Source organism: Dipodomys merriami, unplaced genomic scaffold, assembly GCF_024711535.1.
Source record: "Dipodomys merriami isolate MVZ:Mamm:240054 unplaced genomic scaffold, mDipMer1.0.p SCAF_10, whole genome shotgun sequence".
NCBI lineage: Eukaryota > Metazoa > Chordata > Mammalia > Rodentia > Heteromyidae > Dipodomys > Dipodomys merriami.
Window position 1 is genome coordinate 21,330,551 of NW_027202271.1, and position 22,076 is coordinate 21,352,626.

The following is a 22,076-nucleotide window of genomic DNA, read 5'->3' on the forward strand; positions in this document are numbered from 1 at the left end:
ACAGTCAACTAGGTTCCATACTGACCCTGATACAAACCTGGAAAAGTAGTCGAGTCATCCATACATACCTCACCAAAGGGGGCAGTTCCAGCTATTATGTTAAGGGTGAGCTAATTAAATGTTTGACCAGATACAGAAGGCTAATTTGTGTGTGTGTGTGTGTGTGTGTGGAAGGTTATAAGAGTGTCATGTGAAGCCAGGCAAGGGTGGCTCACACCTATAATCCTAGCTACTCAGGAGGCTGAGATCTGAGGATAACAGTTCAAAGCCAACCTGAGAAGAAAAGTCCGTGAGACTCTTATCTCCAATAGACCACCAGAAACCTGGAAGTGGCACTGTGGCTCAAGTTGTAGAGCACTCGTCTTGAGCTGAAGAGCTGAGGGACAGCACTCAGGCCCAGAGTTCAAGCCCCAAGACTGGTAGAACACACACACACACACACACACACACACACACACGTGTGCTGGTCCTAAGGCTTGAACTCAGGGCCTGGACACTGTTTCTGAGCTTTTGTGATCAAGGCTAGCATTCTACCACTTGAGCTCCACTTCTGGATATTTGGTGGTTCATTGGAGATAATTCTCACATATTTTCCTACCTGGCTGGCTTTGAACTGTGATTCTCAGAGCTCAGCCTCCTGGGTAGCTAGGATTACAGGTATAAGCTACAGGCACTCAGCTAACTGTTTTTTTGTTTGTTTGTTTTTTGTTTTTGTCAGTCATAGGGCTTGAACTCAGTTCATGGGCCCTTGTCCCTGAATTCCTTTGTTCAAGGCTAACACCTACTACTTTGAGCCACAGCTCACTTCTGGTTTTCTGGTGGTTAATTGGACTTAAGAGTCTCACAGACTTTCCTGCTCTAGCTGGCTCTGAATCATAATCCTCAGATCACAGCCTCCTGAGTAGCTAGGATTACAGGTATGAGCCACCAGCGCCCTACTAGGCTAATTTTTAAGTTGGCAATTTTGTATGGCCCATAAATGATATTATAAATATCCAAATGGCCCTTGGCAGAAAAAAGGTATGATGATATATACCATCATATTAAATACAACTTGACAGCAGCTGTAAAAAGATAACATACATCCTTGCTAATAAATACACAGGACTTCTATTTTTCTGAGGGTTTCCTATGTACCTAGTACTGAGCTAAATGTTAAAAACTAAACTTATTAATGCTTTGGTTGCTAGAACAGATAAGACAGCTCAAGAGGAGGTCACAGAAGTATAGGAAGTTGCTGGGAGCCCCTTTGCCAGCTCTGTCTCCCAGGCACTTACTATTCTCCCCAAATTTTGTCCACTCTGACACCAATTTACACTTAGATTGAAACTTCCCCAATTTCCTGCCTGCTCCTTACCAATAGATACACACAATAGTTGCTACAAACTTAGAGGACAGGAATGTACAAAGCCTGGGGAGTGCCCGAGTTCACAAGATTATCCCTCCCTTCCTTGTCCCTGTAAGTTTTCTTCAAGAGAATAACAAGATTAGGTCTTATTAAGAAGAAAAAGCCAAGCACTGATGGCTCATACTTGGATTCCTAGCTGTCAGGAGGCTGAGATCTGAGAATTGTGATTCAAAGCCAGATGGGGAAGAAAAGGCAGTGAAACTCTTATCTCCAGTTAAGCACCTAAAAATGGGAAGTGAAGTTATAGCTCAACGTGCTAGAGTGCTAGCCTTGAGCAAAAATAAGCTCAGGGATAACACCCAGGCCCTGAGTTCAAACTCTAAGACCAACCAAAAAAAGAAGAAACCATGTTGTAACCCTACCTCTCCTGACTCACAACTCTTGGCTTGTTAACTAAGCCTAACCAAAGCTGTGATATTCAGGACTATCTCTATGCAGAGCAGTCTTGCAGGGTCACTGGGGTGCAGATCCTGTAGTCTGAGTCATTCATTCTTGTGGTGCTCCCACAGGTGGAGTCAGACTAGTTAGCAGATGATGTTACAGGATAGTCATGGCTGCAATTCCCATGAGCACAGGATGTCATGGAGACAAAAAAGAGGGGCATCTAAACTAGGTAAGCGATAGAGGAGATCACAGAAGATTTCCTGGACAGGATCTAGAGGGAAGAATAGGAGTTACTCAGACAAAGAACATACGAAAGGCAAGGACATATGAAAGCATGGATACCTCTGGGAGGGTGGTATCTTCTGGACTGGGAGGTAGCTGGCAATGAGGAACACTAGAGGACTTAGGCATGGAGGACTATAATGAGATTTGGCAGTGACATCATCCTAGCTTCAGTGATTGAAAAGGTAAGTTGGAACCTTCAGTTCAATAGTTTAATAAACAAAAGGACTTTGCTGTGTGAGGCGGCTTACTTCTGTAATCTTAACTACTCTGAGGCAGTGGTTAGAAGGATTCACCAATTAAGGCCAACCAGGGCAAAAAGTTAGGGAGTCCCTGCCTCAATCAATAAGGCAGTGTGATGGTATACAACTATCATCCAGTGATGTGAGAGGTCATATATAAATAGGAGGATAATGGTTCAGGCCAACCTGGCAAGAAGCAGAGGCGGGGGGAGTATGACCTTATCTGAAAAATAAAAGCAAAAGGGCTGCGGGTATGGTTTAAGCAGTAGAACATTTTCAGGCATAAGGCCTTGAATTGAAACCTCAGCAGTGCAAAAAACGTGAACAAATGATTGAAGAATAGGTGAAATACTGTGGCATGGAACTGGATAAGAAAAGTGAAGACAAAGGGCTGAGGACAAGAAAGAAGTGGGTAGGAAAAGAGCAGAATCACCAAGCTGACAGGCTTGCTGGAGGTAGGGGATAAAAATTGCTGGAGACACCGGGTACCTGGTATCTTATACTTGTAATCCTAGATACTCAGGAGGTTGAGATCTGAGGATCATGGTTTGAAGCCAGCCTGGCTGGGAAAGTCCATGAGACTTTTATCTCCATTTACTGACAAAAAGCCAGAAGTGGAGCTATGGCTCAAGTGGTAGTATAGTGCTAGCCTTGATTACAAAAGCTCAGGAATAGCACCCAGGCCCAAAGTTCAAGCCCCAGGACCCTCCCACTCCCACATACACACATAAGAAAAAGAAAAAAAAGAAAGAGCTGGAGGGCTAGGATATTGTGGTCAGAGACGAGACGTGACATTCAGCTTTTCTGGAGGCATATTGGAATGAGTAGTTATAGAGCATGAAGCTGAGTCAATGACTGGAGGAAGGCAAGGAGCCAAAGTGCTGACTGGGCTGCCTACATATATACTCAAGCCATCTGGGTTTGCAGACCTGAGCAGGGCAGGAAGACACTGAGTCAGGGGCCAAAGTCCTTAAGGAGTATGATCAGGTCATCAGGACATCAGTGGTCAACAGTAAAAATAGGAAACTATTTCAAAGTGGGCACTGATTCCTGTAATCCTAGCTACTCAGGAAGCTGAGATCTGAGGATCACAGTTTGAAGGCAGCCTGGGCAGAAAAAGTCTATGAGACTTTTATCCACAATTAACTGCCATAGAGCTGGAATTGAAGCAGTAGTTCAACTAGTAGAAAGCCAACCTTGAGCTAAAATGCATAAGGATAGCACTTAGGTCCTGAGTTCAAGCTCTAAGACTGGCATACACACAGACACACACAGACACAGACACAGACACAGACACAGACACAGACACAGACACAGACACAGACACACACGAGAATGTTGAGCCTACTGGGTGCTGGTGGCTCATGCCTGTAATCCTAGTTACTCTGGTGGTTAAGATCTGGGAAATGAGGCCTGAAGCTAGCCCAAGTAGACAAGTCCAAGGGACTCTTTTATCCAATTAAATAGCAGAAAAGCCAGAACTGGAAGCATGGCTCAAGTGGTAGAGTGCCTGCCTTGAGCAAAGAAGCCAAGCAAGAACACGATGCCCAGAGTTCAAATCCCTACACACACACACACACACACACACACACACACACACACTGTAATTGCACTAGTCACATTTCAAATGCTCAGTAGCTACATAGTGGCTACCATAGTAACTTAGACATGGGACATTTATTTTTAATTATCATAGAAAATTCTACTGGATAGTGTTGATAGCCCTTATTTTACAAATAAGGAACCAGTGGAAAGGAAAATTTGGCTTTGCTCAAGGCCAAAGCAAAGGAGGTGGAAGAGTCCCATTTATTCTGGCATTGGTGCTATTGTCCTTAAACAGTATGTCACACATCTTCTCAATGGAAGATGAAGTGGTCCTCACAGAAGAATTGATGTGACCACTGGGAAACACCGATGTACTTACTCCACAGCCATGCCCTTCTCTCTGGTTAGAGTCCTGAATTTGTACAAGTTTTCTCCTCCCATGTGTTCAGGGTGTGGTATGACTCTCATTGGTCTAGCTAATCAGAGTATTCCTATTCCCTGGGCCATTGACCTAATCCTGGTTAATATGCCAAGGGATTCCTGGAAAGGATTTTGTTCCTCCTCCGTGCCACGTCCACATGTGAGGACTGGAAGGGCTGCAGCATGTTATAGCTGCCGACAGGGGCGATCTCACCTGTGTGAAGAGGTAGAAAATCCTTGATGGATCTATCAGCCCCAGACCTGCTCTAGAACTCTTCATTGTCTATTTGCTCTGAGTCTTCTATTACTTGCTGCCAAAATGCATGCCTGAGAATTACAATGGGTATAGAAAACTGGGAGCCCACAGCAGGCTGCCTGTTTATTCCCACTACTGTCTGTCTTGTACAATTGGGAGAGAAAATGAGATCTCTAAATAGAAGAGTGTTCTCACTAGGTTTCAGACAAGGGACAAGCTGGGGGTGGCCAAGAAGGTGGGTGGGAAGCAAGGGTGGTGAGGAAGAGGAAGCGCTGGGCTAATAGAGAAGAGTGGATGTTCATCAAGGCCTGCCAAGAATGACAGGATGTGAGCAATGGTGGGATCAGTTGGTCTCAAGGTTCCAAAAGAAGCACTTGGGCTGTCAGAGGCTAACTGGCCAATAGACATTCACCCCTCAGGAAAAGTAGCAGCCCTGGTGGGTGGGCGAAGTCAGGCATCTCTGGTTGGAGCCAGCTGTGGTCAGGATTGAGCCTCTGTAAGGAAATTCCAGCCCCCTAATTACTGTCTTGCCTTTCTGTCTTCCCCTGTGCAGCCACATTTGTTTTGTTTTCTTCTTTTTCTTCTTCTTCCTTACCTCCTCGTTATACTGCCAGTTGACAGCTGTCCCCGTCAATCCAATGAAACTGTTCTGGTCCATATCTCCTCTGCCCTAGGTGTCAAGAAGGATGATGTGGGGCTAAGAAGGAGATCCTCTTTCTGCACAACTCCTTGGTTTTGCAATGTTAGGCCCCAATAAGACTTTCTGTGGGAGGTGGGGAGGGGAGATAAAGAATGATAATGTGCTCTTATTTTTGTCTCAATAGACCTAGGCAGTATTCAACACTTAGTCTTCCTCCCTGCCCCCAGTGCTAGGGATCAAAGCCAGGCCTTTGAGCATATTAGGCAAGAACTCTGTCACTGAGCTATAGCCTCAGATGTGTTAGTCATTCTTGAGTGAGATTTCCTCCAGCTGTTTTTCAGGGTTCCTCTTTCTTGGTCTTCCTCCTCTCTGTTGCTCTATTTTTCTTGTGTGATCTTATTCATATGATCTGCAACTGTCCTGAACAAGACACTATAAGCTGGTTAACAATGGTCTGTGGGTTCAGACTCCATGGGTACAAATTCCTACCCCATACTATGTGACACTCATACTCTGATCACAATGCAGATGATGGCAGAAAGGGTAGATAGCTCAGTGGCAGAGCTCTTGCTTAGCACACAGGAGGTCCTAGGTTTGATCCACAGCACTTACAGGGGAAAAGAAAGGTAGATCATTACTCTTATCCCATACATAGGAGGTAGGGAACTAATTTGATTTTTTCCCCTTAGAATTCATATAAATGGAGTGATAGGAGACATTTTTACATCTGGCTTCTTTTTCTAAACATAATTCATCCATGCTGTTGTACAATATCCATTGTTCATTGATTTTTATTGCCAAATAGTACCCCATCATAGAGCTATACCAGATTTTTTAATCTTTTGTTTTGTTTTAATGATGAACAACTAAGTGATTGCCAGTTTGAGGCTTTTAGGCAGAAAACTGCTGTAAGCATTCTGTGTTCAAGTATCTATCTATCTATCTATCTATCTATCTATGAACATAGCTTGTACTTTGTTTTGTTTTTGTGCCAATAATTACTCAGGGCCTTGAGATCGTGTTCATCTTTTTCCACTCACAACTAGCACTCTGCCACTTGAGCCATACTTCCATTTCTGGATTTTTTGCTATGTAATTGGAGATAAGAGTCTCAGATTTATTTGATCCAGCCAGCTCCAAACCATTATTCTCATAGTTAGAATTATAGATGTGAGTTTATATTCTAGTTTAAATATGTTTTTATATCTTTTGAAATATAACTAGACCAGGCAATGCTGGGTCATAGGTATATGTTTAGTTATAATTTTTTTGTTTCTGTTTAAAAAATTTAAATTGTTATTATAAAGGTAATGTACAGAGTAGTTATACTTAGCTGAGTCAGGCAATGAATATATTTCTTTTTGGACAATGTTACCCCTTCCCTCACTTTCTCCCAGTTTTTCCCTCCTATCTCCACCCATAAGTTGTATAGTTCATTTTCAACAGGGTGTCTGGTGAATACCACTGCTGCACTTGTACACTTAGTTATATAACAAACTGCTACATGTTTTTTTATTGTGAAAATACTGTACAGAGGGGTGCAAACTGCTACATGTTGTTCTAAATTGACACCATTTTGTATTCCCACCAAGGCTATATAAGAGTTTTAGTTGTGCAGTATTCCCACTAACATTTGGTATTGTCAGCTTTTAAAAAGTCTATTTTGGTGGGTATGGAAATGTATCATATTGTGGGTGATTCCTTCCTCCATCCCTCCCTCCCTCCTTTCTTTTCTTCCTCCTTCTCGCTTTCTGTTTTCTTTTCTTTTCTTCACTTAGTGGGATCCCACTATGTTGTAATACTAACCCCAAAGATGAGAGTTCTCTGATCCTCCTATCTCAGCCTCCTGAGCAATCCAGGAGTTGTACTACAGGCTTACCAGTCCACCTAATTTGCACTTTCTTGAAACTAAAGATGTTGAGCGCTTTTGGTGTAATTAGTGGCCATTTATTTAGTTGTCTTCTTTTATTAGTGTGTTACAGGAATTTCTAACTAACCTTCCTTCCTTCCTTCCTTCCTTCCTTCCTTCCTTCCTTCCTTCCTTTCTTTCTTCCTTTCTTTCTTTCTTTCTTTCTTTCTTTCTTTCTTTCTTTCTTTCTTTCTTTCTTTTTTTTCTTTCTTTCTTTCTTTCTTCAGACATGGGGCTTGAACTCTGGGTCTGGGCACTTTCCCTGAGCTCTTCAGCTCAAAGTGAGAACTCTACCACTTGAGTCACAGTGCGACTTCTGGTTTTCTGGTGGTTTATTGGAGATAAGAGTCTCAAAGACTTTCCTGCCAGGGCTGGTTTTGAACCTCAATCCTCAGATCTCAGCCTCCTTAGTAGTTAGGATTACAGGCATGAGCCACCAGCACCCAGCTTTATTCAGTTTCTTTTCTTTTTCTTTTTCTTTTTGTCGGTTGTGGGGCCTGAACTCTGGGTCTGGGAGCTGTCCCTGAGCTCTTCAATTCAAGGCTCGTACTCTACCACTTGAGCCACAGTGCCACTTCCAGCTTTTTCTGCTTATGTGGTGCTGAGGAATGGAACCCAGGGCCTCATGCATGCAAGGCAAGCACTCTACCACTGAGCCACCTTCTCAGCCCCTTTATTCAGTTTCTTAATAATGTCTTTTGATGAGCAGAAGTTTTCAGTTTTGATGTTTCATTGATCATATTTTCTTTTATAGATTTCTACCCTCCAAGCTATGAAGACATTCTGTGCTCTCAATTAAAGGCCTTATAATTTTTAGCTTTTATGGTTTAGGTCTACAATCTATTTTGATCCAACTTTCTCAGAGTTCCTTTACTTCTCCTGTATGGATGTAAAGTTGTTACAGTAACATTTGTCCTAAAGACATTCCTTTCCACCAATGGATTACTTTGCATCTTTGTCAAAATCAAATGGCCTTTGATGTACTGTCAGCAAGTTGTCCAATAATCCTCTCACAGAAACACCAATTTAACAACATATCGGTTAAAATGCCTTTAATGAGAAGTGCAGAATCTATTTGAAAAATTTCAGTATTCCAAACAAGAACATGACTAAAAACAGCCACATTGAAAAGGGTCCCAAATCCCCATTGTCTAGAGTTTTAGGGATACGGTTGTCTAGAAGTAGAAAATCTCCCGTCGCAGGGTTCCAGATAGTTGGCAGCTACAAGTAAAGTCCCAGATAGTGGCAAAGGAGAAGTTAAAGAATGAATGCTAATGCCAGGCCAATCCTGAAGCAGAATTGTAAAGGGACTCAGGGGAGGGTAGAGGGAACAGGGTGGAGAGATGGTAACCACTAAGGAACTGAAACAAGAAATTGAATGATTTTGTTTACCATACTGAAAGATTTAGGGGAAAGGATAAATGTACAGAAAACTAATAAAGTGCCAGGTAGCTCATACCTATAAGCCTAGCTACTGAGGAGGCTGAGATCTGAGGGTAATAGTTCAAAGTCAGCCCAAGCAGATACAGCCAAGAAACACGTATTTCCAACTAACCAGCAAAAAGCTGGAAGTAGAAGTATGGCTCAAATGGTAAAACACCAGCCTTGAGCAAAATAGCTAAGCAAGAGCTCTAGGCACTGAGTTCAAGCCCCAGTACCAGCACAAGAAAAAGAAAGAAAGAAAACTCATAAAGGGAAAAATAATTCCAAGATAAAAGGTACAAAAGTATATTTATAAATGAACAGATAATATAATATATAATTCTGATTTTAAAATCACATTAAGTATGCATCTATTTCTGGCTTTCTATTCCATCTCATGAATAGTATGTTAGGACCATACTGTTTTGACTACTTTCCCTTTCAATTCTTGAAATTCAGTAGAGTAAGCCTTCCAGCATTGAGATTTTATTTTTATTTATTTTTTTCAGTTGTGGGACCTGAACTCTGGGCCTGGGCGCTGTCCCTCAGCTCTTCAGCTCAAGGCCAGTGCTCTACCACTTGAGCCACAACATCACTTCTGGCTTTTTCTGCTTATTCCTCTACTGAGGAATGGAACCCAGGGCCTCATGCATACAAGGCAAGCACTCTACCACTGAGCCACCTTCCCAGTCCCAAGATTTTATTTTTTTTTAACACTGGGATATACATATCCAAGATGATACAGTTCCTCTGATGATTACAATGTGCAGACAAAAGGTGAAGTTTCTAGAACCAGCTTTCTCAGTCACTGTCTCTAGGTAAAGATGATAAATCAATCAGTATACTTGATCCTACCTACTAGTGTCTCAAAATTCTCTTCTCAATAGTTTTGGTGTGCTAAGGATTTCATCACTGTCTCTCATCTGGTTCCACACTACTTCTAAGGGGAAAAATATCTAATGTGGCTAAATTAGTCTTCCTGATACTTCATTCACTACTTCACCCCCAAAGAATCTTCTGCCTCAAGTTTATGGTATCCATTTCTCAGTTTAAGCTTCTCATGCTTACATGTCTTTGCCTGTCCTTTAGCCTAAAACACTCTTTCTTCCTGTTTTCTTTTTTTTTTTTTTTTAAACTAGGGCTGAGAACCGAATTTCTTCCTGTTTTCTTTTATTGCTCATCATCTCCTTCTCCTGTAACATTTAGCCTAGTATCATCTATCCTGCTCTCCCTTGACCTTTTCTTGATTCCCATGAACCTCTGGCATACTTTTATCATAGACATTAAGGTACTGTGTTATAACTGTCAGTTCCTTGATTAACCAACCCTTCTAACCTGTAAACTTCATGAAATCAGAGGCCATGTTCCAATCTCTTGCCCCTAGTGACTATTAATGTGTTGGGTTCACATGAGATATCTAAAAATGTTTAGTACGTAAATGAAATCTGAGCCTCATAAATCTGGACACATTTTTTATTTGAGGCAGATTCCTTAATTATTCTGAGCCTTTATTTCCTGGTCTACAAACTGGAAATAACAGCCATGCCACAATGTGGCTATGAGAGTTAAGTGTGTTTTCCAGACAAAGTCAATTGTATGGGTCTAGTATGTGGTAATTGCCCAATAACTGTCCTTTCCCTCTCCCCACCTTCCATCAGACCCTTCAGAGGGTACTGCTTCTTACATTTCTCTAACTGATCACTAGGGGGTGCCAGGCTATGGCCTGATATCAGTCCCAGAGTAACCTTAATGTCTCATCCCAGGCCCTTTTATCCTTAGGAAAGAGGGACAGTTTTAATCATTTGCTGAAGACATCCTCTTTTCATACCAACTTCTTTGCAGTCTGTCACAATCCTAGGTAGCCTAATCATAAATCTCAGAAAGCTCCTCCATGATTTTCTACTATTTTGGTTATAATTCCAATCCAAGCATTTGAAGATGGAAGTAGCTTTTTAAGATAAAAGAAAAGGAGGAGGAGGAAGAGGAGGAATACCAATATGAAGTGTGAGCTGGATGTGGACATAGGATCAAGGAAAGTTGATTGAGAACAGCAAATTGCAGAATAATATACACTATATGAGCTCATTTGTGGTTTTAAAGGAGATTCACTTATATTTGTATAGCATTTAAAAAACTCTCTGAAAGGAGCCCCTGAAGCTAATAATGGTTACTCTAAGGATGGAGCTAAAAATTGGGAGTGTGTGGAAAGCAGGTTTACTTTTCAACTTGTCAATATTCCGAAGGATATTGTGTTTTTTTTTTGTTTTGTTTTGTTTTTGTTTTTGTATCTGTACTGGGGCTTGAACTCAAAGATTCTCACTCTTGCTCAGCTTTTTCACTCTTGACTGGTACTCTATCACTGAAACTACATCTCTAGTTCTGACTTTTTGTTAGTTAATTGAAGACAAGAGTCTCTCTTCGGTTTGTCTGCCTAGACTGGTTTTGATCTTAAGATCTCAGTCTCCTTATCCAACTTTTACCCCTTTCCTAAAACAATTTCAACTAATTTGACTGTTCCTTTCTTCCTTCCTTCCTTCTTTCCTTCCTTCCTTCTTTCCTTCCTTCCTTCCTTCCTTCCTTCCTTCCTTCCTTCCTTCCTTTTTTGCTGGTCCTGGGGCTTAAACGCAGGGCTGGGGCACTGCCCCTGAGCCTGTCTGTGTTCAAGGCTACCACTTGAGCCACAGTGCCACTTCTGGCTTTTTCTGTTTATGTGATATTGAGGAATCAAACCCGGGCTTCATGTATGCTAGGCAAGCATTCTACAACTAAGCCACATTCCCAGCCAGACTGTTCCATTTTCTTTCTTTCTTTCTTTCTTTTTTTGTTGGTCATGGGACTTGAACTCTGGGCCTGGGCCTCAGCTCTTCAGCTCAAGGCTAGCACTCTACCACCTGAGCCACAGTGCCATTTCTGGTTTTCTGGTGGTTTACTGGAGATAAGAGTCTCATGGACTTTCTTGCCTGGACTGGCTTTGAACTGCGATCCTCAGATCTCAGCCTCATGAATAGCTAGATTACAGGAGTGAACCACTGGTGCCCAGCTACTATTTTTTGTTGTAACCTAAACATTTGAGGATGGTAGAAGGGTCTTAAAAGAACTGGACAGAAAGAGAAAACACTGAATCTGGGGAGGATGAATAATGAGAAATTTGAGCAGTGGTCCCTGGAAGACATGGGAAAGTAGTTACATACCTGTAGAAGAAAGATAGCTGAGGGAGAACCCTTCACAGCCCTCTATGCCTACATATGGTCATCCCAGATATCCTTTTCCTGTTAAAATTGCTTGAGGTCAGCTTCAGCTGAATTTCACTCAGACCACAATGTTGGGGGTGGGGGTAGTAGCAAGAAGGTGGTAGGCATCCACTAAATACATTTGGTGAAACCCTGCCTAGGACTGGCAGTATTAGATAAGAGAGGCCAGATAAAAATAGGATCCCACCCCAGCTGGGAGAGACCCTGTGACAGGGAAAATGGGGGATATCTAAGATACCCTTAGATATCTTAGGGGTTTGGGTGAAGACAGGCCTTGATCACAGGTGCAAGATGGTATACAGGAAGAAAGAGTGAATTTCGCATAAAGTCTCTCTCCAGCCTGAGAGACTAAAGGCCCTCGGTGCATAGACAGCCAGGAAGAAGTGGGGCAAACTGTCATTTCTGCCAGGGAATGACTAGAGTGGAGGCTCAGGACCTTTCTAACTAGAACTTAACAGGGAGAAGGTTGGTACAACAGCTCTTCACCTCTAACGCTGGGTTTTGGCAGAGCATGTCGCCTACGGGGCTCCTCAAACTCTGACCAGACACCCAGAAAGTGAGACACTTAGGCTTACAGCCTCCAAACGGTGCCCAGAAGGGGGCAGTGGACAGAAGCACCTTCCTGGGCCCCTGGGAACCGTCTGGGACCGTCAGGACTCCAGAGGTATCATCCCTTTTGGGATTGAGCCCGGGAACAAAGGTCCGACATTGAGAGGCACCGCTTCAAATAGTGGCTTAGAAAAGGAGGTCCGGAGTCCTCCGTCTGGGTCCAAATCCCCATTGCTGGGAATCTAAACCCTGGAGGCCAGTCAGGAGCTATAAAAACAAAACAAAAACAACAAAAACAACAAAAACGAGCCTGACCTCTTGGGGAGAAAGGAAAGGGGGGGTGGCCCTTTTTCAACCCCACCCGCTTGATGACTCACCTCCCTCCAAACTAGGGCCCTGCCCCTCCTGCGCCCGGTGCCAGGCGAGCAGGGCGGGGCGGGTACTAAGGTGGGCTCCATCCCTGAGCCCTAGGCGGGCAGACAGGCTCCAACGTGTCCCCGCGGGTGTCCCTGTTTACCCAGAGCCGGGGAGGGCGCGGGGGGCCGCGTGGGCCCGCCCCACCCCGCCCCCCGCGGCCGCAGGCCCCAATCCCGGTGCCCGGCTGACAAAGTCTCCAAATCAAAGCTCAGCCTTTCCGTACCTTCCCCGCGGGCGGGCTGTCCCTGCCCCCACGCCCGGCCCGGGGAGGCACCGTCAAGGGTTCCCCAAGGAAATCAGAGGCCTCAGCCCAGAGGTCGTCGGCTTCCCGGTGGCTCCCCTAAAGGGAGCCTGAAATCCTCAGAGTCTGACCCCGAGTTTCAAAGAGGAGCGCTCCGCTCTCCGCACCCACCGCCCCATCCCACCCTTGGCCCCTCGGCTTTCCCGAGCGCGCGGCGGAGAAAGGCCTGGTCTCTCCGCGCCCCGGACCTCGAATCGGCTAGTAGGGGGTGGAGGAGCCTCTCCTTCACCCCCACCGGGACTCCCACTCTCCGATCGCTCCCCAGAACTCCAAAGCCCGTGGCGGGTGCGACTCCCCCTCCCCAGGGCAGCGCGCCAAACCCGCGCATGCGCACTCACAGGATTGCCGCGTAGCTGTACGCCCCCCCTCCCTTTTTCTTTCCCCGCCCCTTCCCTCCCTCCCTCCTTTCCCAGTCCCCTCCCTCTCCCCCCCCCCCACCAGCACTCCCCCCCCCCCCCACCCGCGGCGTTTCAGTCCGGGGAACAGCGGTAGGAGCTCCAGGCCCGTGCACTGAGGAGGCGGAAACGAGGGAAGCCCCCAGAGCTCCAGCAGGCCCCTTCCAAAGGCTCCCCCACCCGGTCCACGCCCCCCAACCCCCACCCCGCCTCCTCCCAATTGTGCATTTTTGCAGCCGGAGGCGGCTCCGAGATGGGGCTGTGAGCTTCGCTCGGGGAGGGGTATTGAGGAGCGAGGAGTAAAGCCGGGGGTGAAGTGTTCGGATTGAGGGGCGGGGGGCTCACCTCCATCATCAGGCCCTCCCCAACGGGTTCGGAACTGTACCTCTTCACCCTCGCCCCTGGAGGAGTGCTTTGGTGAAGGAAAGAATAATAGAAGAGGGAGGGAGAGGAAGATAAAGGGGGACCCCCCAATTGGGGGGGGGGCGAGGGTGTGAAGTATCAGAACCGGAGGGGAGGGGGCTGCTGCTTGCATCAGCCCACACCATGCTGACCCCGCCGCTGCTGCTGCTGCCCCTGCTCTCAGCTCTGGTCGCGGCGGCTATCGATGGTGAGTGAGATTCCGCGGCCCCTGTGGACCCCTGGGGGCACCCCCTTCCCAGCCCCCACTCCTGCGTACAGATGGGGAAGGGAGACGCGGGAGGGGGTGCCTTTTGTTATCCCAGTCCAGCTGACACAGCAGCGGCTCGACTTGGGGTGGGGGGGGATGGTGTCCGATTTGGAGGCTGGGGGCCCTGGGTAAATTATGTTTCCGGGGGTGCCCCCAGCCCAGACAAAGACCAGAGGCCTGACTAGAAAAAGGAGTGCTCCCCTTTTTCTGTATCTGGGATTGAGAGGCCTTCTCTGCCTGTCTCTGGTTGAGGAGGGCCTCTGCCTCTCCTACATCCTCCACCCCCCCCCCATCTGAATTGTGAAGGAATCCAGATTTGTGATGTACGGCTGCGAAAAGGGGGCGGAGGGCCTTTTGCAGTGGCCTCTAAAGATTGGAAAGGGACGACCAGTCAGGGGTGCCCTGCTGGGCAGAGGGCAGGCAGGCCCACAAGCTGTGGGTAGGGAGAGGAAGGGCCCCCTGCTTGGGTGTGGAATGGGCTCAGCAGCCCAGGCATGAAGGCCTGGGTTCAGAATCCCGGGCTGCCAGCCTGGGTTCCAAAGTGGGCACTTCCCCCTCTGAGGGCCTCTGTCACTGGCCTGGGTAGGTCCCTGTTGGGGGACAGAGCAGGGCTGGTGATGCTATGTGACTTTGACTTTCTCTTCTTGATTCCTGGGAGCTTTGAGATGAAGAAAAAAAAAAAGTCAGATGTCATCATTGGGGAAAGGGACTGGAGAATGGCCTGGAATGCTGGGGTAGGGGACTGGGAGGAGACAGCTTTCTCCTGACTTCTGGCTTGATTACAGTTTGGACTGGAAGGAGAGTTGGAGGTTGGATGGGGGGGGTAATGGGTATTCCCACCCCCCACCATCTCAGTTCCTGACTCTTTTGGTAAATACATTTAACTCCAGCCCTACTCCATTCATGTCTATGTTCTATAATGCAGATTTAGACTTAGGCTAGAACTATATCCTTTTGGGAAAATGGGGTGCCCATCTCTCCTTTTTCTATCAGCTGTTTTTTTTTTTTTTTTTTCCTCTCTTAATTTGTGAGTCACTGGTTCAAGTTTTGCCCAAGCTTTTAAGGTTGGGTCATGGAGTTGGCCTGGGCTGGGTCTCTGACTTAAGAGGGGGTAGGATCTCCTTGCTTCCCATTACCTTCACATTCTCATTCCTCATGGAAGAAGTGCCCTCATACCATCACCCCCCCCCCCGCCCCTTGTAAATCTTGCCAGGATTGGGAAAGTTTTTCTCTGAAACCAGATTATCTATTCCCCTCCCCTCTCCCTAACTTGTTTCAGTTGAGAGCCAGAGGATCAGGAAGCAGCTGTGCCCAGAAAAACAGTTTATTCAGTGGCCCTTAATCATGGCATCTTGGGGACTGTCTGTCTGGCCCCCCACCTCCCAATTATCTACCCAAGAGGAGGAAAGAGGCTCTGCCCTGAAAATCCTGCAGACCAGCCCACGCAGCTACCCTTTGCCTTTGCCTCCTCTCATTATGTTTTTTCCTCTGGTTCTCAGCCCTGGAATGAGAGAGGATAACTGAGGCAGAGATGACTGCAGCAACTTCTAGGAGGAAAAGAAGAAGGGGAGGGGAGGGAGGGAGAGAGAATGTTCAATCACCAGAAGCTCCATGAAGGAGGGTGGAAGAAGTTAGGTAGAAACAAGGGTAGGGATCCAAACAAGGTAGGGATCGCCAGGCCAGGCAGGAACAGGATTTCCAGGGAGCTTCTGTCCTAACTTCCTGATCAGGTTAGTTGGTGGTGATTAGATGAGACTGGACATGTTCTCCCTTGCCTTTCTCGACCCAAACCACTTGCATATCCCTGTTTCCGACTAAACTCTGTCCACAGCACCAGGGAGTGGATCCCTTCCCCAAACATACACCTGTGTCCTCCCCTGGAAATGGGAATGTACTAGGTAGGGGAAGGAGTGTAGGAAAGGAGAATGCTTGAGGATTATCAGTTCAACTCTATCCAGAGGCAACCTGTTTTTCCCTATCCTGCCCACTTACCTGGAGCCCACAGATAATTTTCTTCCTGGCCCGGTGCATGTGCTCTTGGTGTTTAACCTTCCTTCCTTCTGCTCTCAGAGCTTTGCTGCTTTTCCCTGTGGAAGCAGTCTCAGTGCCCCTTTCCCCTTTTTCCTTCTCTTCTGCCCCTAGAACTGTTCCCTACCCCACCCCAACATTCCCTTTCATTGGGGGAAGAATGATCACTTCTGCACTAGAGAAAATGGAGTGTGGGGCTGGGAAGGTAGCTCAGTGATTGCCTTGCATGCATGAGGCCCTGAGTTCGATTCCTCAGCACCACATAAGCAAAAACAAAAAACAAAACAAACATAAAGCTGAGAAAATGGAGTGTACTTGCTGTTGGGAAGAATGGACATGATAGGATAAGGAATGAGAAGTGGGATCATTGAGGACCTAGTTGAGATAAGGGGACATTTTGTAGTGGAAAAGGCACTGTAAGCAGGGCTCAGGAAAGAAGAAAACTGACCTTCTCCCTTTCACTGTCCTTCTGTACACACCCCTTGAACCAGCCTATTACCAGTTAGGAGGAGGCAAGGTAGACAAATGAAGTGGGTTGTAAAGCTGGTGTTAGCCTCCTGGCTCCCTGAAAGAAGGTTCCAAACTCTGTTCTCACTGCTCAGACCCAAATCCCAAAACATCTCTCTCTCCTTCCCCTCTTCCTCTCCCTTTCCCTCCTTCTCTCTCTCTCTCTCTCCCTCTCTGTGTGTGTGCATGCACGCACACGTGTGCCAGTCCTGGAGCTTGACTCAGGGCCTGGGTGGTATCCCTGAGCTTTTGTGCTCAAGGCTAGTGCTCTACCACTTTGAGACACAGCTCTACTCCAGTTTTTTGGTGGTTCATTGGAGATAAGAGTCTCACCAACTTTCCTGCCCAGGCTGACTTCAAACTTTGTTCCTCAGATCTCAGCCTCCTGAATAGCTAAGATTATAGACATGAGCCACCAGCACCAGGCTCTCTACTTTTCTAGTTCAAATCAGGGATGTGTAGGAAAGTCATCTAGGGGATTACTTCAATTTTGTTCTTCATTTTCTCTTTTTTCTCTCCTCCTCTTCTTCTCCTCCTCCTCTTCTCCTCTCCTCCTCCATCTCCTTCTTCTCCTTCTCCTCCTCTTCTCCTCTCCTCCTCCATCTCCTTCTTCTCCTTCTTCCTCCTTTTCTCTTTCCTCTCCCCAACACTGGGCCTCCCAAGGATGAATCCCAGGGTCTTGGCCAGAGTCAAATCCTGTCTAGACACCCCCCACCCCCAGTCTTCAAAACTTTTTCTTGGGCTGGGGTGTAGCTCAGTGGCATACCACATGCTTAGTCTGTTTAAGGTCTTGGGTTCGGTCTCCAACACCCCCAAAGCCCAAAACAAATTGAAAAGAGACCGTCTTTTTTTGTGTGCTTATACTCAGAGCCTAGAGTCTATACTCAGAGCCTGCACTCTTGTTTAGCTTTTTTGCTGTAGGCTAGCTAGCACTCTAGCATTTGAGCTAAATCCCTCTCCTGGTTTTTTGTTGGTTAATATGGAGATAAGTGTCTGTTAGACTCAGCTGACTTGAATCCATAATCCACAGATCTCAGCTTCCTAAGTAGCTAGGATTACAAGTGGGAGTCGCTTGGGTAAGAACCTCCTTCTTACCTTTGGGAAGCCGTTCCTCAAGCCTCTCTTCTTTCTTTGTAGATGAAAGCCCTGAACTCTAAACTTATCCATTCCCCCTCCCCCAACACAAGTGTTCTCTTTTCAAGGTCCTCCCCATCCTTAAGATGCTCTGTCCTCTGGATGGAAGGTCTTTCTCTTTGGAATCTGGTGCTGTTGAGTGGGATTGTACAAGGGTCCCTGATTTGGTGATTCTGTGTTAGTGCCAGGGAACCTGGACCCGCCCCCTGTGTTCTGTCCCAGATTTCAGCCTGGTTAGCAGGATCCTGCATTGTTTGGAGAAGGAAGCAGTTGGCTCTGGAGTATTTCCGGTGCCGTGGCCTCCAGCTCTAGTGTAAAACCTTGCAGAGAAGGAGGTGAGGGGTACTGGAGAAGGAGAGTCCCGTTGTCTCTATTGCTCCCTGCAGAGAGATAAGAGCTGGCTGCAGCCCTATGCTCCCCCCAACCACATCTCTGTGGGAGGCAGTGGTCCCTCTTCTGGGTCTTCTTGGGTCAGATACTGCTAGTTCTGGGATTTTTGTCTCCCTACGGATAGGTGTTGCCCCCACCCCACTCTGCATTTCAGCAGGGTAGTCATTCTCTGGGTTCTTCCCAGGACAACTGTGTCACCATCTTGGCAATCTCTGGGCTGGGCTGAGCCTCCTTCCTGTCTAATTTGCCTGCCTGCTTTCCTCTGTCTGTCATTGGTGTGTGCTCTTAGCTTTCCAGATTCTGTCTGTTGGCCTCATGGTTGATCCTTTTTATTTGCCCATGCTTTGTAACTGACTCTGTCTTCTGTCACTGTGTCCATTCACATGCATCCAGGTCTCCCAGTATCCGTGTGTGTGTGTGTGTGTGTGTGTGTGTGTGTGTGTGTGTGTGTGTGTGTGTGTGTGTGTGTGTGTGTGTGTGTGTGTGTGTGTGTGTGTGTGTGTGTGTGTGTGTGTGTGTGTGGTGGTCCTTTAGCCTTTACCTCAGTTCTAGAGTTATTCTTTCTCTGTCTGGCCAATCCTAGACTGTCCAATTTGGCAGTAAACTTCCCCCTCTCCTTTCCTCTAAGCTCTTCTCCTTCCCCTCTTCACTACTTCTGGGAATGGGGTTTAGAGAGGGTGTTCCTGGAAGAAAGAAACTTAATGTGTGCTACATAGGAGAAAAGCCGTTATTTCAGAAGGAACGCAGGAGGTTAGACTTCTGGTCGGGCTTCCTTCTGATGGAATTGAGAAGGAAGAGGATTGGAGAAAAACGTGGGGAATAGACCCAAAACTGAGAGTTTTTACTTCTGATGAGCATAGGCTATGTTGGAGCTGCCGGGGAAGGTAGGGAGAAAGGACTTGTAATAGTCTCAGTCTGGTGAAAGATATGCTAACCTTTTCAGGCATTCGAGCATTCTGGATTTTATTTCTGGGGAAAGGAAAAGATGATAGGGAGAGGTCACAGGTCAGCCTAATGTCCTGCTGAGTCAATATTGACTCAGGATGGAAGGAGAGACCCTTCTCCGCCCCTGGTGGTCTAAGCCACCCCATCTGTCCATCTGTCCAGGCCGCAAAGCAGAGGCCCAGACTCAGGAATGACAAAAATGTGTCTGAGCCTCACTGAGCTTCGGGAAGGAGCCACCGGGTAACACCCAAAATACATAAAATTCAGGGAAAAGCTCTCCATTTGGATCTGCGAGGCCCTCGCTGCTCCACCCCCATATGTTTAAAAGCTCAGACTCTTGCAGGCTCTGCATGCCCGCGCCCCCCCCCCCCAGCCCAGGGACACACCCAGCTTCTCTGCTCCCTTAGAGATACCATGTAGCTTCCTTTAGAAAATGTCCCTGTCTATCTCATACTGGGAACCTATCTCTCCCTCTGCTGTGTCCCACTCTTAAAAAGTGCCCCAGGGTCTCTTTCTGGTAGTCCTACTTCCAGTCTCCTTGTCCTTTAGAAAGTACTGTCTGTGGCTCCCCAGGGATATAGAAGGATGGGGGCCCTCTTCCTTCGGAGAGGATTTTCTTCCAGGCTCAGGCTTTCCTGTCTCCCTCTCTTCTCTGGCCAGGCATTCTCACTTCCCATCCTCACCCCACCCCAAAGTCCCAGAGTGGGACAGGGAATGACAGCCAAGGCTCGAGAAGGGCAGTGGGGTCTGTGTTGTGTCTGGACACACACCCAACCCCACACCTCCTGCCCTGGCTCCAGCTTGGTGGCCCTAGGGGCCATGGCTGGGCTGGGTGCCTGGGTTGAAGCTGTGGGGGGGGGGGTGGCGGGGAAGCGGGGGAGACAGGGTGTTGGCCAAGTTAGCATGGCGGTCACATTCATCTCTAGGCAAAGCTGAGAACAGACGGCCCCTGTGTCCTGGTGTTCCTTTTGCAACTCACTCACTCTCCTCTCTCTCTAGTTCTCTCCTCCTTCTCCCTCCTACCTCAGCCTTCTTCTATCCCATTCTTGTCCCAATCTGTCTCCTCAGTGCCCACCTATTCTCTCAGAGACTCTGAAGGTCACTTTTTACAATCATTCTCCCCACTCCTAAGGCCACACACCCAGAGTCCTCCTGGTGTCTTCCTTCTAGGCAGGTTTCACCTACTTAGTTACTAAGAATCCCTCAGTGTCCTCATCTGTAAGTTGGGTGTTGCAGGACACCCACTTTGTGAGGATCTAAATGAGTGAACGGGTCCCTACATTTCAGATCTGTGGCTGGCACACAGTAACCACGATATAGAGTGTCAGCACCCATGATTAGGAAGCCCTCCCCTCAAGAAGTAGGGGATAGCCAGTAGTGATGTTTGAACTTAGAGTTAATGATAATCTCCCCATTTAAACTGCAGGCCATGGGTTTCCTAGGTGCTAGATTCTGATACAGAAGGCTAAAGGGCATCAGGGTTGGCCACTAAGCAGATTATACATTTCCTCCCCTGTCTCCCTCCCCCAGCCCTCCCCCAACTCCAAGGAAGCTTCCCTCAGCTGTGGAGACTGCCCCAAGTAGGTTATGCATTTCTTTCCTCCCCTTTCCCCTTGAAGGAAATCAAAGACAGGCCTCAGCCTTTTCACTGGAGACTTAGTGGCTTTCTCTACCATGATTGACAGGAAGGAAGTTTTTTCACTTATTTCTCTCCATCCTTGTGCCGTCCTAACTCTCCTTAGGAGATGTGCTCCCCCAACACTCCTTCTGCCCATGGGACAGAGGAGATGCTTCTATGGGACCCAGGCTGAGCCCTCGAGTTTCTTTCACCCGTCCCCATCCCCCACTGCCTTCCCTCTGCAAGAGCACATCTGGTTTGTGAATCTCTCTCATTCCAGCTTTCCGAGTTTGCCAGCTGCTGTTTCCTCTGTCGAGTTCAGGCCAAAAATGGGGGTGGGGGACAGTAGGGGAGACTATGTGAGGGCCAAAGGAGGGGGGGTCCATGATTGAGACATGGAGTAGAGGCAAGGTTAGGATGACCAGCCACTGACCTCAAGCCCTGGTTGGGAGTTCTGCCCTGGGAAGGAGTTGAGGCCTGGACTCAGCCCAGGTGGGGGAGGGGGAGGGAAGAATTGTTGTCATTGGGCCTGGGGGGAGTGGCATGGGGGTCCATTTTGGGGCTCCAAACATCCCATCTGCCTCTGAGCCCCATTGCAGCTTCCCTCTCCCCTCTCAGCCGGCCTGGCTGGCCAGGGGAAGTGCTTGTCCTTCAGCATGCTAACTAGGCTGGCGGGCTGTTTCCCCGGGAAGACCTCACAGCTGGCCCAGTGGGGCAATGAACTCAGCATTATCCACCTCCTCAAGGGGCCTTTATTCCAGGCTCAGGGATGGGGGGAGAGAGGGGGACTCCAGGGGGGGTCTGGCCAGGCCATCCTTGATGTGTTTCCTGAACTGGGCTCTGGTTCTGGCCAGGGGCCTGAGTGCAGTCCTCTCTGCCAGAGATGGGGGTTAGGGAGAGAGGATATCTCCTAGTGGCCCCATCAGACTCCCTCCCTTTGCAGACACACTTCCATACCCTTCTGTCTCTTTCTTGTCAAGTTGGCTGTGTACATCTGTCTTCCCAGGGGACTGTGGCTTCTGAGGAGTGGAGGGGATACCTTCTTTGGTATCCTGACGCTAGTGTGGAGCTAGCCTTCAATGTGTGCCAGTGCAAAAGACATGGACTTGAGCAAAAACAGCTCAGGGACAGCACCCAGGCCTGGAGTTCAAGCCCCAGTATCAGCATACACACACACAAAAGAGTCCATACAGTCAGCTGAACTGGGCTGTCAGCTATGTGACCCCTGGCAAGTCTGGCCCAGTTTCTTCCTCTGTGAGCTGAAACTAGCTCCTAGGGCCAGGCTAACCAATACCCTTGCCGGTCGCTGACTCTGTCATCCTGAGCAATCTTTAGGTGCCTCTTATCTGAGGATGTCTAATGA

General features: G+C 47.5%; 1 protein-coding gene across 1 annotated transcript in view; it reads left to right on the forward strand.

Annotated features, from left to right (window-relative positions):
* The first annotated feature begins 13,498 nt into the window (after positions 1 to 13,498).
* Positions 13,499 to 22,076, forward strand: part of Lrp1 (LDL receptor related protein 1) — a 91,424-nt gene continuing 82,846 nt past the window's right edge. Inside the window, exon 1 of the mRNA XM_069987055.1 lies at positions 13,499 to 14,031. Within this exon, the coding sequence (XP_069843156.1) occupies positions 13,968 to 14,031 (64 nt within the window). The 5' untranslated portion in view covers positions 13,499 to 13,967. The remainder of the gene's footprint in view (positions 14,032 to 22,076) is intronic.